We start from the raw sequence: 21,863 nt of genomic DNA on the forward strand, positions 1-21,863 counted from the left end.
ATAACTCAAGAATGCTTATGCCTAGGATCATGAAACTTCATAGGTATGTTGATCATGACTGGCAGATGACCCCTATTGATTTTCAGGTCACTAGGTCAAAGGTCAAGGTCACAGTGACTCGAAATAGTAAAATGGTTTCCGGATGATAACTCAAGAATGCTTAAGGCTAGGATCATGAAACTTCATAGTTACATTGATCATGACTGGCAGATGACCCCAATTAATTTTCAGGTTACTAGTTAAAAGGTCAAGTTCACAGTTACTCGAAACAGTAAAATGGTTTCCTGATGATAACTCAAGAATTATTAGGCCTATTATCATAGGTACATCGATCATGACTCGCAGATGACCCCTATTGATTTTCAGGTCACTAGGTCAAAGGTCATGGTCACAGTCACACACGTATTCACACAATGGCTGCCACTACAACTGACAGCCCATATTTTGCTTTTTAACATAGATGTCAAAGCAGTTTGGGGGAATAATTCACATATGTGGTTTAGCTTTAGTTTCAAGTTACTACATGCTGCATATTACAAAATGCAGTATCAGCGGTTAATTGTCATTGTCATGACTAACTCTAATTATAATTATTGTTAACAACAACATGTTTTCGCCACCAGTGAGTCAAGTCTGGATGAGAAGGCGAAGAATGACAAGTATGATGATCAGGGTGTTGACCAGGAGAAGGGTCTGAAGAAACTCATCGACTCGGAGGAAGAGTCCAGTGAAGAGGTTAGTGAGGCGTGTTAGCTCACCTGAGCACAACGTGCTCATTATGGGCTTTTGTTATAGCCTTTTTTCTGTCATTTGGTGTTCATTGTGTATCATCAAAACTCTATTGGCATGATTTATTGCCTAGCCTTCATTAAACTTAGTAAAACCTTTGTCTCAATTATATCTGTGCTCTGTTTGAAAATATGGTATTATCCTTTGAAAAACATGACCAAAAGGGATGGGGAAGTTTACTTTATATGGCTATGGTGAAACCTTGTGAATACTCTAGGAGTCACACTTGTTCTAATCTTCATGAACCTTGCTGAGATCATTTGTTATTATGGATTGCTCTACTGAGAACAATAAGTTCCTGTCCATATAAACATTACCCCCAAGGGAGGTGCAGTTTTCCTTTTATGGATATAGAGAAGGTTACAAATAATATGAAGTCAAAGTTTTGTGCCCAATCATCATAAAACTTTATTTTTACATTTTTAGCTTGGCTGTTTTCGGGGAGAAAACCCAAGGTATTGTCATACTCATAGCCAGCTCGTAGTCCGGTGTCGTGCTAAAACCTTTACATTTTGTTAACCTTTTAAACATTGGCTCTAAAATCGAAGTGCTTCCGCCTACAACTTTGAAACTTCATATGTAGATGCACCTTGATGAGTTCTACAAGCCACACCCATTATAGGGTTAAGGTCACTGTGACCTCTAAAAAAAATATATTCTGACAAGCTTTCATTTATTCAAAACTGCACCCGCAGCCGAGCATTGGCACCCGTTATGCAGTGCTCTTGTTTATAATGATATCTCAGTTGTTGTTAAATATAGTTAAGGATAAAAAGCATGGGTGGAAGCCAATTTTATTGCGCAAACATTTCAAAAGCTGCTCTGAACATGTTAGTTCCTTTGGATTGCAGATAAGCGCCTAGTTGTTTTTTTCCATCTTAAAATATTGTTTACATTTGAAACTAAGGTGACAATCCTGGCCCCGTGTTCACAAAACGATTTTGCAATCGAAAATCGATTTTAACTGACATCGATTTTCATTTTTGCCTATCAACTACAATGGAAATCCATTTTCAATGACAAGCAAATTCGATTTTCGATTGCAAAAAATGTTTTGTGAACACGGGGCCTGGTTTTGAAATTCAGGTATGCCTGGGCCAGTTTTCAGCTGGTGGCTTTGATAAAATTTGGATGCACATTCTATGAGCTTGTATGGAGACCTTGCAGGGGACTGTATTTTGTCAGGTTATGTTCATGGTCAATGGTTCTATAAATAGAAAACAATATCCGTTAACTAACTTGAGCTTGGCTTGCAATATTATTTTGAAATCATGTGTGTCTGTAGCTTACACAAAGAATGGGATTGCATTTAGTGCAGTCAAGTCAGTGTTATTGTTAGAAACAAATAAGAAAAACATGCAAACTGATTGTTTCTGGTTCATAACTATAGTATGAATTGAAATTATGAAATCATGAAATTAAGGTATTAGCACTCTAATGAACTTCGAGCAATATCGCCTTATTTCGTACATATCCGGCACTCCGAACATTATCCGGGTATGTGCGGAAAACAACGAATAATCGATAAATACGCTATGAAATACTGAATGTAGGACCCGCAAAATTAGTAAAATGACAACTAATATGGCTGACATTCTACCTGACAGATTGGGTCGTTTAAAGAAAAAGCAATTTGCTATCTTGGAAGAGAAAGATTCATAAAAGTGTTATTGTTGTTCATATTAATGTGATTCGAGTTTATGATAAACGTCAACTTATGCATGGCAGTGTTGATATTTATGAAAAAAACGATTCCTGGCAATACGACTGTCAAAACGATTGAACATTTTCACCAGTCAAGAATAACTTTTAGAACCCGTGTCACTTACAAAATTTAATATTGTTGGTGAGCAGTAAAAAGGGTGGATTTATACTTGTGTGATGACTGTAGCCATGTGAACTGGTTATCGTACGGCAAAACCCATCACGTAAAGAAGAGTCTTTTACTTTTCAAGAGGAATGCCTTGTTTTGCTATCAACACAAAGCTCGAAACAGGAAGGTACATGTATTATGCTTTTTTTTTCAAGTAGATCTATAACAGTTTCATTATTCATAATTGGAGTAAAGTAAATTGTGTAGGAAAAATGCACCCTGTCAGTGATTTTTACCACATAATCAGGCTTATATTTGCTTTCATTTTGAAAAAGAAAATATGCCATGTAAGGAAAAATGTGTGTTGTAAATGCATGGAAATGAAGGACAGCATATTTGAATTTTATGACAAATTAATGATGTTTTCCTCAAACAAACGACAACATTATATTATGTCACAAATACTAAAATAACTATTCTGAAAATGATATGCCAATGACTGCTACTTGTGTGATCTCCTAAATTATGTATTATGGTTATCCAAATTAAAATGCTGCATATTTATTATCTTTTCAGCAATGATCAACAACATTGGTGGTCCAGGAAGGGTTAATTACTTTTTTGTCAGCACTGTTCCAATGATCAGTTGAACTTAAAGAAAATGGAAATACATACGGGTATGACCATTCATCAAGTGTCAACCGTCTCCTTTATAGCAGAATTACTTATAAGATGGAAATTAACTTAGGTATTGCACTGATTTATGTGATTGTTAATGTAGAACCAATGTTTTATGTAATAAATAAAATGTAACATTAAAAGTCGGTTTCATATCCAGTAGGGATAATACATGTCTTTGGTATTAACATTTGGATGAAGAATGTATATATGTGGTGTTTACATTTACTTATTAATCCAGTTTAAAAGGGCATATCATATAAAATACTAGTAATGACATGCTATGTAGTGAATGTCTGAATAAATAAAAACAATGATGCATATAATAATTGATTATGTCACACTTCCCATGAAACACTTATGTCAGTTCTTACTCCTATATAAGTGCTTGTGTATTTGACATCTGTATATGATTGTTTTGTTAAATAACATGAAGAAAATGTTGTCAATTTATAGAAACAACTTTGAGAAGGCTTATTGAAGGCAAATAATAAGAAAAAACCAAATATTTTAGTTTTAATAAATAAAAATGGTTTAAATTATTCATACACAATTTGCAATTATGCATAATTTTCTTTGGACTTAAACTTATTGAAGTTCTTATGAACCTGCCTGAATATAACTACTAGGCAAATACATGTATCAACTTTAAAGGAACAATGGTGATATGCTGATTACCTGTGCAGGAGGAAAATGAAACCAGACAGATTATGGACTCAAATTCAACCCAGAAACAAGCTAGGAACTTGCAGTCACTGAGTGTTCTTGTTTACAGTCATGTGTTCAATGCTGCAACAATATAAATATTATAGCTGGCTCGGGACTCAAACTTATGCATCTTTAAATGATCTTTGAATGTGATAGTCTCAAGAACATTTTCATAATGAATAACTCTGACAGTCAGCCCAGGGTCACCAATGCCAAGCGTCTTTTGGAGACACTTGTTCCAACCTGTCGAAGTTCTTCAAAAAACTACTATGACAATCATGTATTTGTTTTGTTTGTCATAATAAGTTTAATGTTCTCACTAGTATCACTAATCATTGATAAATTGATAAATCTATGTTCCTTTAAACGTGTATAATTGAATGATAAAATGTGCCTTGTTACTTAATTATAAATGTTCTTATTTCCGTTTAACATTTTCAAGTCTTATTTATAGGAGAATGCATTTCTCGTGCAATTTCAAACAAGGTTAGCAAATCTTACTGCACTGAGTAGGTTCCATTTCACAAATGATCTATGAGATGTATGCCTGTTAATATGTTTATGAGTTTATTATAGGCTTTTGCTCTTTTTTTTATCTATTTATGAGAATTTTTGAATGTTTAGCTCATCTTTATGCTCACATAAAAATCTCAAATTCAGTATGGCGTTTCTGGAAAATGGGGGTACCCTTGATTGTAAAGCAGGAACTTTTCGTTTTCACTGGTGACCCCCATTTTTTTCGTTATTTTTTATTCAAGCATATATTGTAGATGATTTCTATGTTGGAAGATTGTAATTTCCTTTTGCCATTTTTTTACAATTTATTAAAAAAAAGACTCATGACCACTAGAGATTGCAATTTTTCTCGTTATCCGAAGGATGATGGCATCACTTGTTTGTTTATATTTTCTTTATTCCTTTTCTCACATGTTATAAACTATCATATTGTTATATATTATGCATTTATCTATTAATACATACTAGAAAAGTGTTGTTTGTTCAATATTTGGATTAATGAGAGTGAATTTTGTAAATACATGGTTCAGAAAAAATGGAGAAAATAAAAATTGGGGTTCAAAACTGAAAATGTCAAAAAAAAAATATTGTATGATGAATTGTATTTTAACTTTAAATATCAATGCAGAATACCACAACACTAAGAAATATGCAAAGAAAAAAGAGGAAAAATCAACATGTCCCATTAGAGTGCTCATACCTTAATAATGTTACAAGATTGCATGGATACCTATCAAACGGTTGGTGAGGTGTGTGTTGTGTAAGGTCAAGGTTGCTGTTCTTAAAGATAAATATTGATTTGAGGTGAACAAGTTTTTATGGATATTTTGCATTGGATTTTTAGCTCACCTGATTGCTCAGGTGAGCTTTTGTGACCGGTCTTTGTCCATCGTACGTCCCTCCGTCTGTTAACATTTGTTCGTAAACACTCTAGAGGCCACATTTATTGTCCGATCTTCATGAAGCTTGGTCAGAAGCTTCATCCCAATGAAATCTCGGTTGAGTTTGAAACTGGGTCGTGCCGAGTCAAAAACTAGGTCACTAGGTCAAAAAGAGAAAAAACTCGTAAACACTAGAAGTCACATTTCATGCCCAATCTTCATGTAACTTTGTCAAAATGTTTGTCTTGATGATATTTTGGATGAGTTCAAAAGTAGTTCCGGTCCGCTGAAAAACATGGCCGCCAGTGGGAGGGGCAGTTTTCCTTATTAAGCTTTAGAGAAACCTTGTAAACACTCTGGAAGTCACAATTTTTGCCCAATCATCATGAAAATTGGTCAAAACATTGGTTTTATTGATTTCTAGGACAAGTTCGAAAATTGTCCAGATCGTTGAAAAAACATGGCTGCCAGTGGGCGGGGCATTTTTCTCTATATGTATACAGTGAAACATGTCAACACTCTAGAAGTCACATTTTTGGCCCAATTTTCATGAAATTTTGTCAGAACTTTTGTTTCCTAGATACGCGAGTTGAGTTTGAAAATGGTTCCGGTCTGTTGAAAAACATAGTTGCCAGGGGGACTTGGCAGTTTTCCTTTTATTTATATAGTAAAACGGTTTGCAAACGATCATGAATTAAGGTCATGTAACATGTGAGACAACTCTTCTAAATACATGTATTGCATTTAAGAATGCAGTAGTTACTCCCCTTTGATTATTAATATTTTCATAATAATACAGTGTAGTTGTGTTTCATTTATGTGTTAATTGTTATTTGAGGTTGGATGTTTTTATGCCCCCTTCCAAAGAAAAGGGGGCATACAGTGATCAAACTGTCCGTCCGTCTGTCTGTCTGTCCATCTTTCCGTCACACTTTGCATTTAGGTTTTCAAAAATGCTCATAACTTCTATGTCCCTTGAGATATAACCTTCATATTTGGTATGCATGTGTATATGGACAAGGCCTTTCCTGACACATTCATTTTTTTTGCCCTGTGACCTTGACCTTGAACTTAGGGTCCGCGTGTAGGTTTCAAAATCTGCGTTAAGGTTTTGAAAAATGCTCATAACTTCTATGTCCCTTGAGATATAACCTTCATATTTGGTATGCATGTGTATATGCACAAGGCCTTTCCATACGCACAAAAATGTTTACCCCTGTGACCTTGACCTTGAACTTAGGGTCTGCATTTAGGTTTCGAAATCTGCGTTTAGGTTTCGAAAAATGCTCATAACTTCTATGTCCCTTGAGATATAACCTTCATATTTGGTATGCATGTGTATATGGACAAGACCTTTTTTTATATGCACACAATTTTTAACCCCTGTGACCTTGACCTTGAACTTAGGGTCCGCGTATAGGTTTCGAAATCTGCGTTTAGGTTTCGAAAATTGCTCATAACTTCTATGTCCCTTGAGATATAACCTTCATATTTGGTATGCATCTGTATATGGACAAGGCCTTTCCATCTAAATCTGCGTTAAGTTTTTCGAAAAATGCTCATAACTTTTATGTCCCTTGAGATATAACCTTCATATTTGGTATGCATGTGTATATGAACAAGGCCTTTCCATAAGCACAATTTTTTTTTCCCCTGTGACCTTGACCTTGAACTTAGGTCCGCGTTTAGGTTTCAAAATCTGCGTTTAGGTTTTGAAAATGCTCATAACTTCTATGTCCCTTGAGATATAATCTTCATATTTGGTATGCATGTGTATATGGACAAGGCCTTTCCATACTCACAAATTTTTTTACCCCTGTGACCATGACGTTGAACTTAGGGTCCGCGTTTAGGTTTTGAAATCTGTGTTTAAGTTTCGAAAAATGCTCATAACTTCTATGTCCCTTGAAATATAACCTTCATATTTGGTATGCATGTGTATATTGACAAAGCCTTTCCTTACGCACACAATTTTTTACCCCTGTGACCTTGACCGTGAATTTAGGGTCCGCGTTTAGTTTTCGAAATCTGTGTTTAGGTTTCGAAAAATGCTCATAACTTCTATATCCCTTGAGATATAACCTTCATATTTGGTATGCATGTGTATATTGACAAGGCCTTTCCTTACGCACACAATTTTTTACCCCTGTGACCTTGACCGTGAACTTAGGGTCTGCGTTTAGGTTTCGAAATCTGCGTTTAGGTTTCGAAAAATGCTCATAAATTCTATGTCCCTTGAGATATAACCTTCATATTTGGTATGCATGTGTGTATGGACAAGGCCTTTCCATACGCACACAATTTTTTACCCCTGTGAGCTTTACCGTGAACTTGGGGTCTGCGTTTAGGTTTCAAAATCTGTGTTTAGGTTTCAAAAATTCTAAATCTTCTATCAAAGCGTTTATAGGGAGCATATGTCATCCTATGGTGACAGCTCTTGTTTTTAGCTCACCTGATTGCTCAGGTGAGCTTTTGTGACTGGTCTTTGTCCGTCGTCCGTCCGTCCACATTTGTTCGTAAACACTCTAGAGGCCACATTTATTGTCCAATCTTCATGAAACTTGGTCAGAAGATTTGTCCCAATGAAATCTTGATTGAGTTTGAAACTGGGTCATGTTGGGTCAAAAACTAGGTCACTAGGTCAAAAAAAAAGAAAAAGCTTGTAAACACTGTAGAAGTCACATTTAATGCCAATCTTCATGTAACTTTGTCGATATGTCTGTTTTAATGATATGTTGGTTGAGTTCAAAAGTGGTTCCGGTCCATTGAAAAACATGGCCGCCAGTGAGCGGGGCAGTTTTCCTTATATGGCTATAGAGAAACCTTTTAAACACTCTAGAAGTCACCATTTTTCCCAATCATCATGAAAGTTAATCAAAACATTGGTTTTATTGATATGTCGGACGAGTTCGAAAATGGTCCAGATCATTGAAAAAACATGGCCGCTAGTGGGCGGGCATTTTTCTCTGTATGTATATAGTGAAAACATGTGAACACTCTAGAAGTCACATTTTTTGCCCAATTTTCATGAAATTTTGTCAGAACATTTGTTGCCTTGATACAAGAGTTGAGTTGGAAAATGGTTCCGGTCAGTTGAATAACATGGCTGCCGGGGGGGGGGGGGGGGTTGAACACTCTAGAAGTCACATTTTTTGCCCATCATCATCTTGAAACTTGGTGAATAGATTTGTTTTATATATATCTCAGATGAGTTTGCAAATGGTCCCAATGGGTCAATAAACATGGCTGCCAGGGGGGTGAGGCAGTTTTCCTTATGTGACTATATAGAGAGAAACCTTGTGATCGAACACTATAGAAGTCACATTTTTTGCCTAATCATCGTGAAACTTAGTCAATACATTGGTTTTATTGATTTTTGGACAAGTTGGAAAATGGCTCAGATTGGTGAAACACACTTTTTAGCTCACCTGATTGCTCAGGTGAGGTTTTAGGATTGGTCTTTGTCCACTGTCCGTACATCCACATTTGGTTTGTAAATCACTCTAGCATTCACATTTCTCAAGCATTCTTTTTCAAAGTTGCTGACAGATCTCAGTCAAGTTTGATGATGAGCAAAATCACATAATTAATGCCATAATTATTGCCCTTAGATTGTCCAAATTTTCATCACATCATACAAAATCCTTGTAAGCAAAGTTTGATGTTTGGGGGGTCAACTCAAAATATAGGTCACCATTTCAAATCTTACAAAAACAAAAACACTTCCTACACCAGAGTTTTGGTTCAATAATGATGAAACTTGACCAGGATGTTTGTCTGGTCAATATCTAGGTCATGTTTGACATTAGGTAAAGATTGAATGAACCGACTCCTCTCAGGAGAGCGAACTAGGGCCATCTTGGCCCTCTTGTTTATGTACAAACATAGCATGAACATTCATTTTTGCTATGGGATAAAGGATTACGTCACTGAAAATGAAAAAAAAGTTTATAAACATTAATATACATGTATGCATTGCGATGAATTTTTATGTGTTGGCAGCTTTTATCTATACATAGCTTGCAATTCAGTTTGATACAATTTGGGTTAATATCAAGGTAATAATCTTCCTTACCACATGTTGATATACTAGAAAATGTTTTTTATAATCCAGTACTAAAAAATTCAAGAACACAGACATTTTAATTAAAATGCTAAGATGATATTGAAGTGATTTGATTGAACAAATAAGATGCAACAACCATTTATACTCTTGTTGATTGCTGTATAGGAAAACAAAGAGGAGGATGAGGAGGATGAAGAGGAAGAAGCGGAAAAGGAGGCACAGAGTAAAAAGGAGAAAAAGAAGAAGAAAGACAGCAAGGAAAACAACAAAGAAGGTCTGGTTGATTAAGGAGAATAACAAATATTATAGCCATAATGTTAGGAGATCTGCAATGGTCTGTGTTTTGTCTTACATTCTAACTCACCTTTTTTACTTTAACAATTGGAAGCATTCTGCACTTGTTCATTCTTTTGTCAGTATGTACATTCCATAGATGCATCTGTCAGATCTTGCCTGAAAGGCAGTTTAATATCACTAGCAACCAATATTCTCTTTGTGGAGACAATATGTTGTTTTTTCACTTTAATTCCTAGCTTAAAAGTCAATTTTACCTTTACTTATATGGGCATATTTTTTTTACATAATTAATTTCATGTTGGACATAATTGAAACATATGTAATATAGTGACAGCTGGCTTGCAATAAAAATTATGTTGATTATATATCCACTGGGACTTGCAAAAACACACAAGAAGAGCTGAGCTGGCAAACATGCATGAAATAGTGCCAACTGGCTTAGGAAACCATACTTTTTAATCTGGTCCCATGTGCACACATTTTCTTTGGGAAAATTTAATGATTTTTTAGCTCATCTATTTTTTGAAAAAAAATTATGAGCTATTGTCATCACCTTGGCGTCAGCGTCGGCGTCGGCGTCGGCGTTGGCGTTGGCGTTGGCGTTGGCGTCGGCGTCCGGTTAAGTTTTGCGTTTAGGTCCACTTTTCTCAGAAAGTATCAATGCTATTGCATTCAAACTTGGTACACTTACTTACTATCATGAGGGGACTGGGCAGGCAAAGTTAGATAACTCTGGTGTGCATTTTGACAGAATTATGTGCCCTTTTTATACTTAAAAAATTGAAAATTTTGGTTAAGTTTTGCGTTTAGTTCCACTTTTCTCAGTAAGTATCAATGCTATTGCATTCAAACTTGGTACACTTACTTACTATCATGAGGGGACTGGGCAGGCAAAGTTAGATAACTCTGGCATGCATTTTGACAGAATTATGTGCCCTTTTTATACTTAGAAAATTTACAATTTTGGTTAAGTTTTGTGTTTAGGTCCATTTTATTCCTTAAGCATCAAAGCTATTGCTTTCATACTTGCAACACTTACTAACTATCATAAGGGGACTGTGCAGGCAAAGTAATGTAACTCTGACTGGCATTTTGACAGAATTATGTGCCCTTTTTATACTTAGAAAATTGAAAATTTGATTAAGTTTTGTGTTTAGGTCCACTTTATTCCTACAGTATCAAAGCTATTGCTTTCATACTTGCAAGATTTATGAACTATCATAAGGGGACCGTGCAGGCAAAGTTATGTAACTCTGACTGGCATTTGGACGGAATTATGGGCCCTTTATACTTAGAAAATTGAAAATTTGGTTAAGATTTATGTTTTGGTCCACTTTACCCCTAAAGTATCATAGATATTGCTTTCATACTTGGAACACTCACAAACTATCATAAGGGTACAGTAAAAGAAAAAGTTGCATAACTCTGGTTGTCATTGTTACGGAATTATGGCCCTTTTTTGACTTAGTAACTTTTAATATATGGTTAAATTTTGTGTTTCGATCCACTTTACTTCTTAAGTATCAAGGCTATTGCTTTCAAACTTCAAATACTTACATGCTATCATGAGGTACTGTACCTGGCAACTTGAATTTTACTTTGACCTTTGAATGACCTTGACTCTCAAGGTGAAATTATTAAATTTTGCTTAAATTGCCATAACTTCTTTATTTATGATTAGATTTGATTGATACTTTGATGAAACTACTCTTACCTGACAAACCACAATAGACTCCACCCCCGTGCCCCCCCCCCCCCCCTCCCCCCTCCCCCCTTTTTTTTTTTTTTTTTTTATTTTTTTTTTTAAGATCATCTCACAAATTACCACCACACCCTCACACTATACCCCCCCCCTCCCATTTTTTTTTTAAACTGTTATGTTTGAAATACCGTCCAACCATCGCACCCAGACCCCCCCCCCCCCCCCCCGATTTTTTTTTTTTTTTTTTTTTCGCTTTTTTGGAAGATAATGTAATAAATGTCCACAACCCCACACTATACACCCCTCTTCACTCCACTCCTCCCTCCTTTGTGATTGAAAATGAGAGTCCCTTCACCTTTAAAAAGAAAATAGATGAGCGGTCTGCACCCGCAAGGCGGTGCTCTTGTTTTAATTTCTTGCTACTTGTGCTGTGATCTTTTTACATTTCAATGTTTCTAATATTCATTTGATATTGCTAAAATGAATGATATGATATTTGTTTGCAACCAAAAAAGACTTTTGAATTACCGTAATAACTCTATGTTTTCGGACACTCTAAGTTTTCGGACACCCCTTTTTTTAGCAAAAATAATTATTTTTCGTGACTCTTAATTTTCGGACACACGAGTTTTCGTCCATAATTAATGTGTCTAAGTTTTCGGACAGTATATTTTACAGCGCTATTTTACCGAATTTCGGTCCTGTTTTCGATATCTAATGACACTTGGATCATGGGGTTTTACAACCAGATTAACATCATAAGACATGGCAGCTGCATGCCTGAGGGCAACGGACCATTACATTTGCGTTATTGGGTAAATAACCTTGTAAACTGGTATTAAACAATGATTTCACCCGATAGGGGTAGTTTCAATTAACAGTTCAATTATCTACCACAATGGTACTACACCTTCTCAGTAAAATAACTGTGACAAATACTAATCGTTTCAAAGCGTGATGCACCCTATTGCAAGTTTAACGAACAATTGAAGGTGTTAGAAAACAACTATCTGAAATGAACAAACAAAGAATTCATAGTGTGTTTTTTTATTTCGTTGATTACAGGTTGATACTTGCGAGTATCAGTACATCACATGCTCATCTTTGAACTCGTTGGTCAAAGTACAACCTTGTAATAACTTTCTGTCAAATAAATTAAGCATTTAAAATGATTTAAAATGCAGTGCAAACGTATATAACTGTAAATTATACTATACGGCATGGTTTTTTACACGCGCGTGCTATTACCGGTTGTCGTTGATACAATTGACGCTCTTTTCGAACACTTCAATTTTTGACTCTTAGTTTTCGGACACCTGTATTTTGTGAATATTTTTCGAATCTAAGTTTTCGGACACGAAAAAAATTAATTATTTTTAAGTGTCCGAAAACATAGAGTAAATACGGTACTTTGAGATTGTTTTATTAAGTGTATGATGAAAGCTTTGTATTTGTTTTTAGCAGGTGGAGAAAGTGACAGCAGCAGTTCCTCCTCAGACAGTGATGACTCAGACATTGACAAGAATGAGGACAAATTCTCATCTGTCCTTTTCATGCAGGTACAAGTAGATATAATTAGCACATGCCATACAATATTTTCTATGTAAAAAATATTATACAACCAGATTTGAAAACTGTTATCTTAAACAATTAAAACATAATTGTTTTGACATTTTCATTTTCTACTTATTTGACTATTAAATTAAAAACCATAAACTTTTTGTAGATTTATATGTTTTTTGACTTTGGGACTTTGTTTTCTTGTACTTCAAAAGTTCATTTTATCTCTTGGTCTCCAATTACAATGCTTACTACTCCTCTTCTGGTGAAACTGGATGGGTAAAAGGTTTACTCCTGCACATCTATATTTGAAAATAATATGGGTTGTTTATACCAAGTATTGATGTGCATGGCATTTTCAAGCTGAACATTTAGAACATTGCCCTTAACTATTAACAAAACTTGGTTTTAAAGTCATAAATACTCAAAATAATCAAATATTTGGCCAAATATTTTGTAAAATAAAGTTAACTCATAAATCATTAGTGTTCCATATTGCAATAGCCATTATTGCAATGCTAGATGTGGTATGGTAACATAGATTTAACGAGGTACAAAAGGCTCGTTTTCATTTTTTGTGCCACAATATATTCCATGTCAATTACATGCCACGAAATGCTAACATTTACGAGCAAATGTGAGACTTGCTTCAGGCAGCATCATATTCATGAGAACTTCGTCGTGCTTCCGAAGCTGCCCTAAAGCCAATCTTGCGTTCGCTCGTAAAAGTTCGTATATTAGCGTGGGAAATTCATACAGAATATATTGTCACACAAAACACTAGAAGCAAGCATTTTGTATTTTATGTCGATTCTATGTTACCGGACCACATCTACTGTTTAAATTTTGGCTATTGCTATATGGAACACTGATTTTGAGTGGTAATGTGCTTTTAAGCACATTTCATATTTAAGTGGTCTAAGATTAAGTTTTATGGTCTATCCTAATTGTCAGTTTTCAACGTAGTATATGAATGGTTTGGCCTTGCATCTATCAGTGAAACAAATCAATGTTTTTTTAGCTCATTGTGAGCTTTTGTGATCGCTTTTTGTTTGTAATGCGTCATCCGTCATCAACATTTTGCCTTGTGAACACTCTAGAGGCCACATTTATTGTATAATCTTCATGAAATTTGGTCAGAACATTTGTCCCATTGATACCTCGACTGAGTTCGAAACTGGGTCATGCTAGGTCACAAGGTCAAAAAAAGAAAAACCTTGTGAACACTGTAGAAGTCACATTTGATGCCCAATCTTCATGTAACTTTGTCAAAATGTTTGTCTAAATGATATGTTGGTTGAGTTCAAAAAAGGTTCCGGTCCGTTGAAAAACATGGCCGTCAGGGGGCGGGGCAGTATTCCATATATGGCTATAGAGAAACCTTGTGAACACTCTAGAAGTCACAATTTTTGCCCAATCATCATGAAACTTGGTCAAAAGATTGGTTTCATTGATATCTCGGACGAGTTCGAAAATGGTCCAGATCAGTGAAAAAACATGGCCGCCAGGAGGCGGGTCTGTTTTCATTATATGGCTATATACCTTGTTAACACTCTAGAGGCCACATTTATTGTCCAATCTTCATGAAATTTGGTCGGAAGATTGGTCCCAATGATATCTTGGATGAGTTGGAAAATGGTTCCAGTTGGTGGAAAAACATGGCTGCCAAGGGGTAGGGCATTTTTCCTTATATGGCTATATATGGCTATAGTAAAACTTTGTGAACACACTAGAGGCCACATTTATTATCCAATCTTCATGAAATTCGGTCAATGATATCTTGGATGAGTTCGAAAATGGTTACGTTTGCTTGAAAAACATGGCTGCCAAGGGGGGGGGGGGGGCATTTTTCCTTATATGGCTTTATATGGCTGTAGTAAAATCTTGTTAACACTCTAGAGGCCACATTTATTGTCCGATCTTCATGAAACTTGGTCAGAAGATTCACCCCAATAATATCTTGGACGAGTTAAAAAATGATGCTGGTTGGTTGAAAAACATGGCCGCCAAGGGGGCGTGGCATTTTTCCTTTTATAGCTATAGTTAAACCTTGTTAACACTCTGGAAGCCATATTTATTGTACGATCATCATGAAACTTTGTCAGAAGATTTGTCCCAATGATATTTTGGACAAGTTTGAAAGTGGTTCCAGTTGCTTGAAAAACATGGCCACCAGTGGGCGGGGCATTTTTCCTTATATGGACTTATGAATCTTCATGAAACTTTGTCAGTATATTTGTTTAAATGATATATTGGACGTGTATGAAAATGGTTCTGGTCTGTTGAAAAACATGACTGCCAGGGTGTTCACTAGTCATGAAAGTTGGTAAGAACATATTGTTCTAATGACATCTTGGGCTGCACAGAACAGGTCAGTTTATTTGAATCTCAGGTAAGCGACTTTGGGCCTTTCAGGCCCTCTTGTTAGTCTTTAATTTATGCTGCAAATAAAGAATGTTTTTGGCTTATAATAATGTTAACAGTTACAGTTTAAGTTCAAATGTCTTTTGTTTAATTCTAGGAAAAGAAAAGAAGTTCCAGGCCTAACACACCTACAGTTGAGAAGTTGGAAATCAAAACAGAACCTAAATCAGAAGGTATTGTGAAACACATGTGCTTGTTTAGTGTTTGATTATGTTTTAAAGGTCAGAACATTTGTACATATATGTATATTTATTTATATGTAGTGGAAAGGTCACAGAGCATTCTAGGTAAGCCTAGAATATAAGTAAGTTTATTTACCATAAAAAACCTACCATAATTAAGGTAATTTTATTAAACTTAAAAATTTTCAGGGAGCATTTAGTTGCCTGTTTGTCCTTCCTTCTTTACTTCCTTCCTTCCGTCACACTTTTGTTACAGTTTCTCACCGCGCCTTCAATATTTTACCGATCTCTTACATATTTGGCATGTAGGTACCTTGCATGGACCTCCACCTTTATATGAGGTTTGGGGTCACTGGGGTCACGGTCAAGTTCACCGAGGCTAATAATAGATTTTCTCAAGGTCATAGTGCCTTCATAAGGGGAGCATCCATTGTTTTCAACGATACTTGTTTTTCAATACACACAAGATACGTATTTTGATGTATTTGTAGTCCCTTGGAAAGTTGAATTTAATAAAAGACGTTTCTCACTGGATAGGTTTTAAAGGTTTCATTTCTTACCCTTAGATACTGGTGAGCAGCAAACTGCATAAAACCTGAACAGATTGCGAGTTACTCGCAGGCTGCTCTGGTTATATGCTGTTCGCACATAGCCTTTTTATACGCCTGTTTTAAAAAAACGGGACATATTATAGTTTAACCTTGGCAGCGAGTGTGCTGGCAGGTGGGCTGGTGGGTGGGCAGCGTCCACAACAGTGTCCGCTCTCTAATTCAAATAGTTTTCATCCGATCTTCACCAAACTTGGTCAAAAGTTTTATCCAGACAATATCTAGGTCAAGTTCGAATATGGGTTATGCCGGGTCAAAAACTAGGTCACAGGTTCACTTAGTGCATTTCAAGCATTTAGCATGGTGTCCGCTCTCTTATTGAAGTAGTTTTTATTCGATCTTCACCAAACTTGGTCAGAAGTTGTATCTGGACAATATCTAGGTCAAGTTCGAATATGGGTTATGCCGGGTCAAAAACTAGGTCATGGAGTCACTTAGTGCATTTCAAGCATTTAGCATGGTGTCCGCTCTGTAATAGAAGTAGTTTTCATCCGATAATCACCATACTTGGTCAAAAGTTGTACCTAGACAATATCTAGGTCAAGCTCGAATATGGGTCATGCAGGTTAAAAACTAGGTCACATGGCCACTTAGTGCATTTCATTTAGCATGGTGTCCGCTCACTAATTGAAGTAGTTTTCATCCAATCTTCACCAAATTTGGTCAGAAGTTGTGTCTAGACAATATCTAGGTCAAGTTCAAATATGGGTCATGCCGGGTCAAAAACTAGATTATGAGGTCACTTAGTGCATTCCAATCATTTAGCATGTTGTCTGCTCTCTAATTGAAGTAGTTTTCATCTGATCTTCACCAAATTTGGTCAAAAGTTGTGTCTAAATGATATGTAGGTCAAGTTCAAATATGGGTCATGGTAAAGTTATCAAGTTGTCCAAAACCTTCAAACAGGCTTATCTTGTGACAGTTTGGCACTCTTGTTTACTTTGCTTCTGAGTGGGAAAGGGTTAAGAGATTGTATCAACTTTAAGAACCCCGTAATAATACACCTCTTGCATTGACGTCTGGATATTCCTTTTTATACGCCTGTTTTTAAAAACGGGATGTATTAAAGTTTCACCATTGGCGGGCGGCATCCATATCAGTGTCCGCTCTCTAAATCAAATAGTTTTCATCCGATCTTCACCAAACTTGGTCAGAAGTTGCGTCTAGGCAATATCTAGGTCAAGTTTGAATATGGGTCATGCCGGGTCAAAAACTAGGTCATGGGGTCACTTAGTGCATTTCAAGGATTAAGCATGTTGTCCCCTCTCTAATTGAAGTAGTTTTCATCCGATCTTCACGAAACTTGGTCAGAAATTGTATCTAGACAATATCAAGGTCAAGTTGGAATATGGGTCATGCCGGGTCAAAAACTAGGTCACGGGGTCACTTAGTGCATTTCAAAGATTTAGCATGGTGTCCGCTCTCTAATTATGCCCCCCTTCGAAGAAGAGGTGGTATATTGCTTTGCTCATGTCGGTCGGTCGGTCTGTAGGTTCGTAGGTCGGTCTGTCCACCAGGTGGTTTCCGGATGATAACTCAAGAACGCTTGGGGCTAGGATCATGAAACTTCATAGGTACATTGATCATGACTTGCAGATGACCCCTATTGGTTTTGAGGTCACTAGGTCAAAGGTCAAGGTCACAGGTGAAGGTCACAGTTACTGGAAATAGGCATTATAAGGATTTAGCATGTTTCAAACAAGGGAAACAACTACGGTTTATGCATGTTCTTTTTATTACAGATTTGCCTCCCTTTAATTCATTCAAAATCTCATTTTACAGCAGAGATTCCAAATCTGACCTGTAAATGAGCCCCATATTTACTGCCAGTGCTAGGTTACCTTTTTCCATTTGATCATTCTTAAGTATTGGTATTGTAATGCTGCTACTGCTGCTGCTACTGCTACTACTACAACTACTACTACTACTACTACTACTACTACTACTACTATACTTCTACTACTACTACTACTACTACTACTACTACTACTACTACTACTACTACTACTACTACTTCTACTACTACTTCTACTACTACTACTACTACTACTACTACTACTACTACTACTACTACTACTACTTCTACTACTACTACGACTACTTCTCCTCCTCCTCCTCCTCCTCCACCACCGCCACCGCCACCACCACCACCACCATTACTACTACTACTACTACTGCCACTACTACTACTACTACTACTACTACTACTACTACTACCACTACTACTACTACTTCTACTACTTCTACTACTGCTACTACTACTACTGCTTCTACTACTACTACTACTACTACTACTACTACTACTACTACTACTACTACTACTACTACTACTACTACTACTACTACTACTACTTCTACTACTACTACTACTACTACTTCTACTACTACACCACCACCACCACCACCACCACCACCAGAGTTCACAGTGACAAAAAACGTATTCACATAATGGCTGCTACTACAACTTATAGCGCATATTGGGGGGCATGCATGTTTTACAAACAGCCCTTGTTGAAGTAGTTTTCATCCGATCTCCACCAAACTTGGTCAGAAGTTGTAAATATCGAGGTCAAGTTCAAATATGGGTCATGCTGGGTCAAAAACTAGGTCACGGGTCACTTAGTGCATTTTAAGCCTTAGCATGGTGTCCACTCTCTAATTGATGTAGTTTTCATCCGATATTCAACAACTTTGGTCCGAAGTTGTGTCTAGATGATATATAGGTCAAGTTCAAGTTGTTTAAAACCTTCGAACAGGCGTATTTTGTGACAGTTTGGCACTCTTGTTATAATATATCTTGCTCAAAATATTAGTTACCAAATGACATTTTAGAATGTTTTAAAGTCATTTAAAATGTTTGGGTTTGTTTAATGATACCATGTCTAACTTTAACCAATGAATTCAAAGATTATATTTGATATACTATAGTATGAACCTACAATTTTTGAACTTCAAATATAATTTAATGTGTAAACTATGATTTCGATGTTTGCTCCTTAATCGTTTTCTTAAACTTCTTTAAATATGGCTCAATATGATTGGAGAATATTGGTCACATTTAACAGGCTGAGCAGGGACATGTTGCCTAATATAAATGTAAATAGGCACTTATTTACAAAACACTAAATTTCAAAAGCAAGCAGATTTTCATAATTGGCCTCAATAGATTTCATGCAATAGTACCTAAAATGTTACAAAACAGAAACAAACATACATTTAATTGTGTTCTAAGGTTGATTATTTCAACTTCAATATCGATTTTGCATGAAACCATCGTCAATAAATGGCACATTTGTCTATTTACTGAAATAAATCAAATGAAATGGTCAACTGACTTCTGGCATGAAATATATTCCTACATGAAGCCCTGTAATGTAATGTTTGCAGGTGGTATTAAACGGAAGATAGAGGCAGAGGAAGGCGGGGCGGAGAAGAAAGTGCGCACAGAGTCCCCTGCACCTAGCTTGAAAACATCTGCATCAAGTTCGTCTATATCTAGCAGGTAGGTTGCCAGAGTGCAACAATCATATTTACAGTTTATTTAGTGGTTATCATGAACCTTAATTTGACATGTAAGTCCCAATTAAGAGTAAGTTTGTCTGAATGCTTTCTTGTACATAGTTAAAAAAAACAGGGTTGAACATTGTACACTATCGTCTTTTTACTTAACACTGCATATTAGAAAGGAGTAGGGATATAGAAGTGGGAGGTGTAATTCCATGCGTGGTTCTGTCCTTTACATTTGTCTGTTCCTACTACATTTTGCATGTGATTTTGTCACAATGGTACAGAATGGTTATCTAGAAGTGTAACAGTGTATATGTTCAAGGTTCATTATAGCAATATTTTTAAGGAGCTATTTCCTTATGTTTAAAATTATATAATACCAAGTCCTTGAAATTTGTAATTGTTTCGTCTAAAAATTCAGTTACAAATTGCATTTGTACAGTTTTGATACAATGCACCTGTTGCAGGAGATAAATTAATTATGTGTACTTCCTTTGTATTTTTGTAACAATATCCTTTCCAATACATTGGAACAGCAGAAGTCAAGTGCCATAGGAAAACTAAAGATTGATTTGTTCCATTTTCAGTGGAGAGATCACTGAGGAGGCTATACGACACTATCTTACACGCCGACCAATGACAGCAAAAGAACTGGTGCAAAAGTTCAAGGCCAAAAAGTCACAGATGTCGAATGAACAGCTGACGCAAAAAATCGGGCAACTGCTGAAGAAAATCAACCCTGGCAGGAAATATATAAAAGGCGTCATGTACTTGTCACTTGAGAAAACTGAATGAGGCATAATGCACATGCGATACTATTTAACATAAATGGTTCAGCCTGTTCAGCCTGTGACCTCAGTGTTCGGATAATTGTTGCAAGTAATTGTTCACAATGTTGAGGGCTTTTTCAAAGGCTAAGCCATATTGGAGTTTGTGTGACTTAGGCTTGGGCCAGTTCTAGCAGCTGGCTGGTGTATTCTGATGAGAACAAGTAACACGAGTTGTAAGATGTATAAATCATTCATGAAAAGAAAGAGATTGAGCACATATTATGCCAAACATTCTTACAAATGTTTGATATAAGATGTATAATTTGTTACCAGATCTTTTCTACATGCAGTTAATGCATGACTAAATTCTTGCACAAACAAGCAGGCAATGTTTTGTATCAAAAGACTCTTTGTGAACATGACTATGCAAAGTGTATACATTTGTGTTATTTTTAATACATGAATGTTGCCATCAGGTGTTAGATGACACACATTTATTTGTAAAGTTTATGTTGCATGTTTTGAAAAGCCATCAAAAGATCTGTGATTATTATGCTTTTCTTGTAGGAGGATGGAGTTTTAAAATGTGGTATCTTTTGATAATTTCTGTTCATTCAGTACTTAAAGAGTGCTTAATAAAAAGTGTTATGTGTTTTTCATATCATGGTGCCATGTTTTGCAGAATAATTGAGGCTTGTCCTCAGACTGCAGCTTTTTGTTTATTGTGATTTTATGGTCACAAGAAACTGCCTGAAATATAATTTGAGTTTAATCATAATTCTAACATTGGTCTGCAATGAAAACCTTGTAAGTACCTCAGGAAGTAATATGCATTTGGGTATTTAAATAAAGCACTACTGGTTTTTTATGATAGCACTATTTATGGAAGTTTGTATTCAATAATATGTCATTGTTGTCTTTCATAAAATAAAATGTCCACACAGATTATTCGATTTGTGTTTTAATGTCCCAGGCATCTACATATGTCTGGAAACATAAAGTGATTGGATAATATGTGTTTTTATTTCATATAAAAAGCTTGGTTTCCTTCATAGATGTTGTCAACACACCCCTATCACCTAAGTCCTGACCTCATTTTGACCTAGACATTGACTGACTTATGGACTAATTAAGAAGGTCCAAATTATTGGTGTTTCTAAAATGACTCTCTTGTCATATTGCTCGCTTTAAAACTTTTATATAGGCATGGGCGTTCTCTTTGAGCACTCTGAAAACAACCACACACCCTTACCTCATTTCACCCTTGACATGGTTGACCAACATTGACTGTGCAACTAACATCAATACTACTTACTGATAAGCTTTGATACTTCAATTCAACATTCATAAATCTCACACCTG

The 21,863-nt window shown here is 36.0% G+C and overlaps 1 protein-coding gene across 2 annotated transcripts in view; it reads left to right on the forward strand.

The window, feature by feature from the left end:
* Positions 1-21,447, forward strand: part of LOC127861388 (general transcription factor IIF subunit 1-like) — a 36,001-nt gene extending 14,554 nt beyond the window's left edge. Inside the window, exons 8-13 of one of the 2 annotated variants that reach the window (XM_052399832.1) lie at positions 624-735; positions 9,617-9,725; positions 12,912-13,009; positions 15,532-15,607; positions 19,612-19,726; positions 20,319-21,447. In XM_052399832.1, the coding sequence (XP_052255792.1) occupies positions 624-735; positions 9,617-9,725; positions 12,912-13,009; positions 15,532-15,607; positions 19,612-19,726; positions 20,319-20,526 (718 nt within the window). In that variant the 3' untranslated portion in view covers positions 20,527-21,447. The remainder of the gene's footprint in view (positions 1-623; positions 736-9,616; positions 9,726-12,911; positions 13,010-15,531; positions 15,608-19,611; positions 19,727-20,318) is intronic. The other variant, XM_052399833.1, reaches the window with a different exon arrangement.
* Positions 21,448-21,863: the final 416 nt, after the last annotated feature.

This window comes from Dreissena polymorpha, chromosome 16 (assembly GCF_020536995.1).
Source record: "Dreissena polymorpha isolate Duluth1 chromosome 16, UMN_Dpol_1.0, whole genome shotgun sequence".
In the NCBI taxonomy this organism is placed as follows: domain Eukaryota; kingdom Metazoa; phylum Mollusca; class Bivalvia; order Myida; family Dreissenidae; genus Dreissena; species Dreissena polymorpha.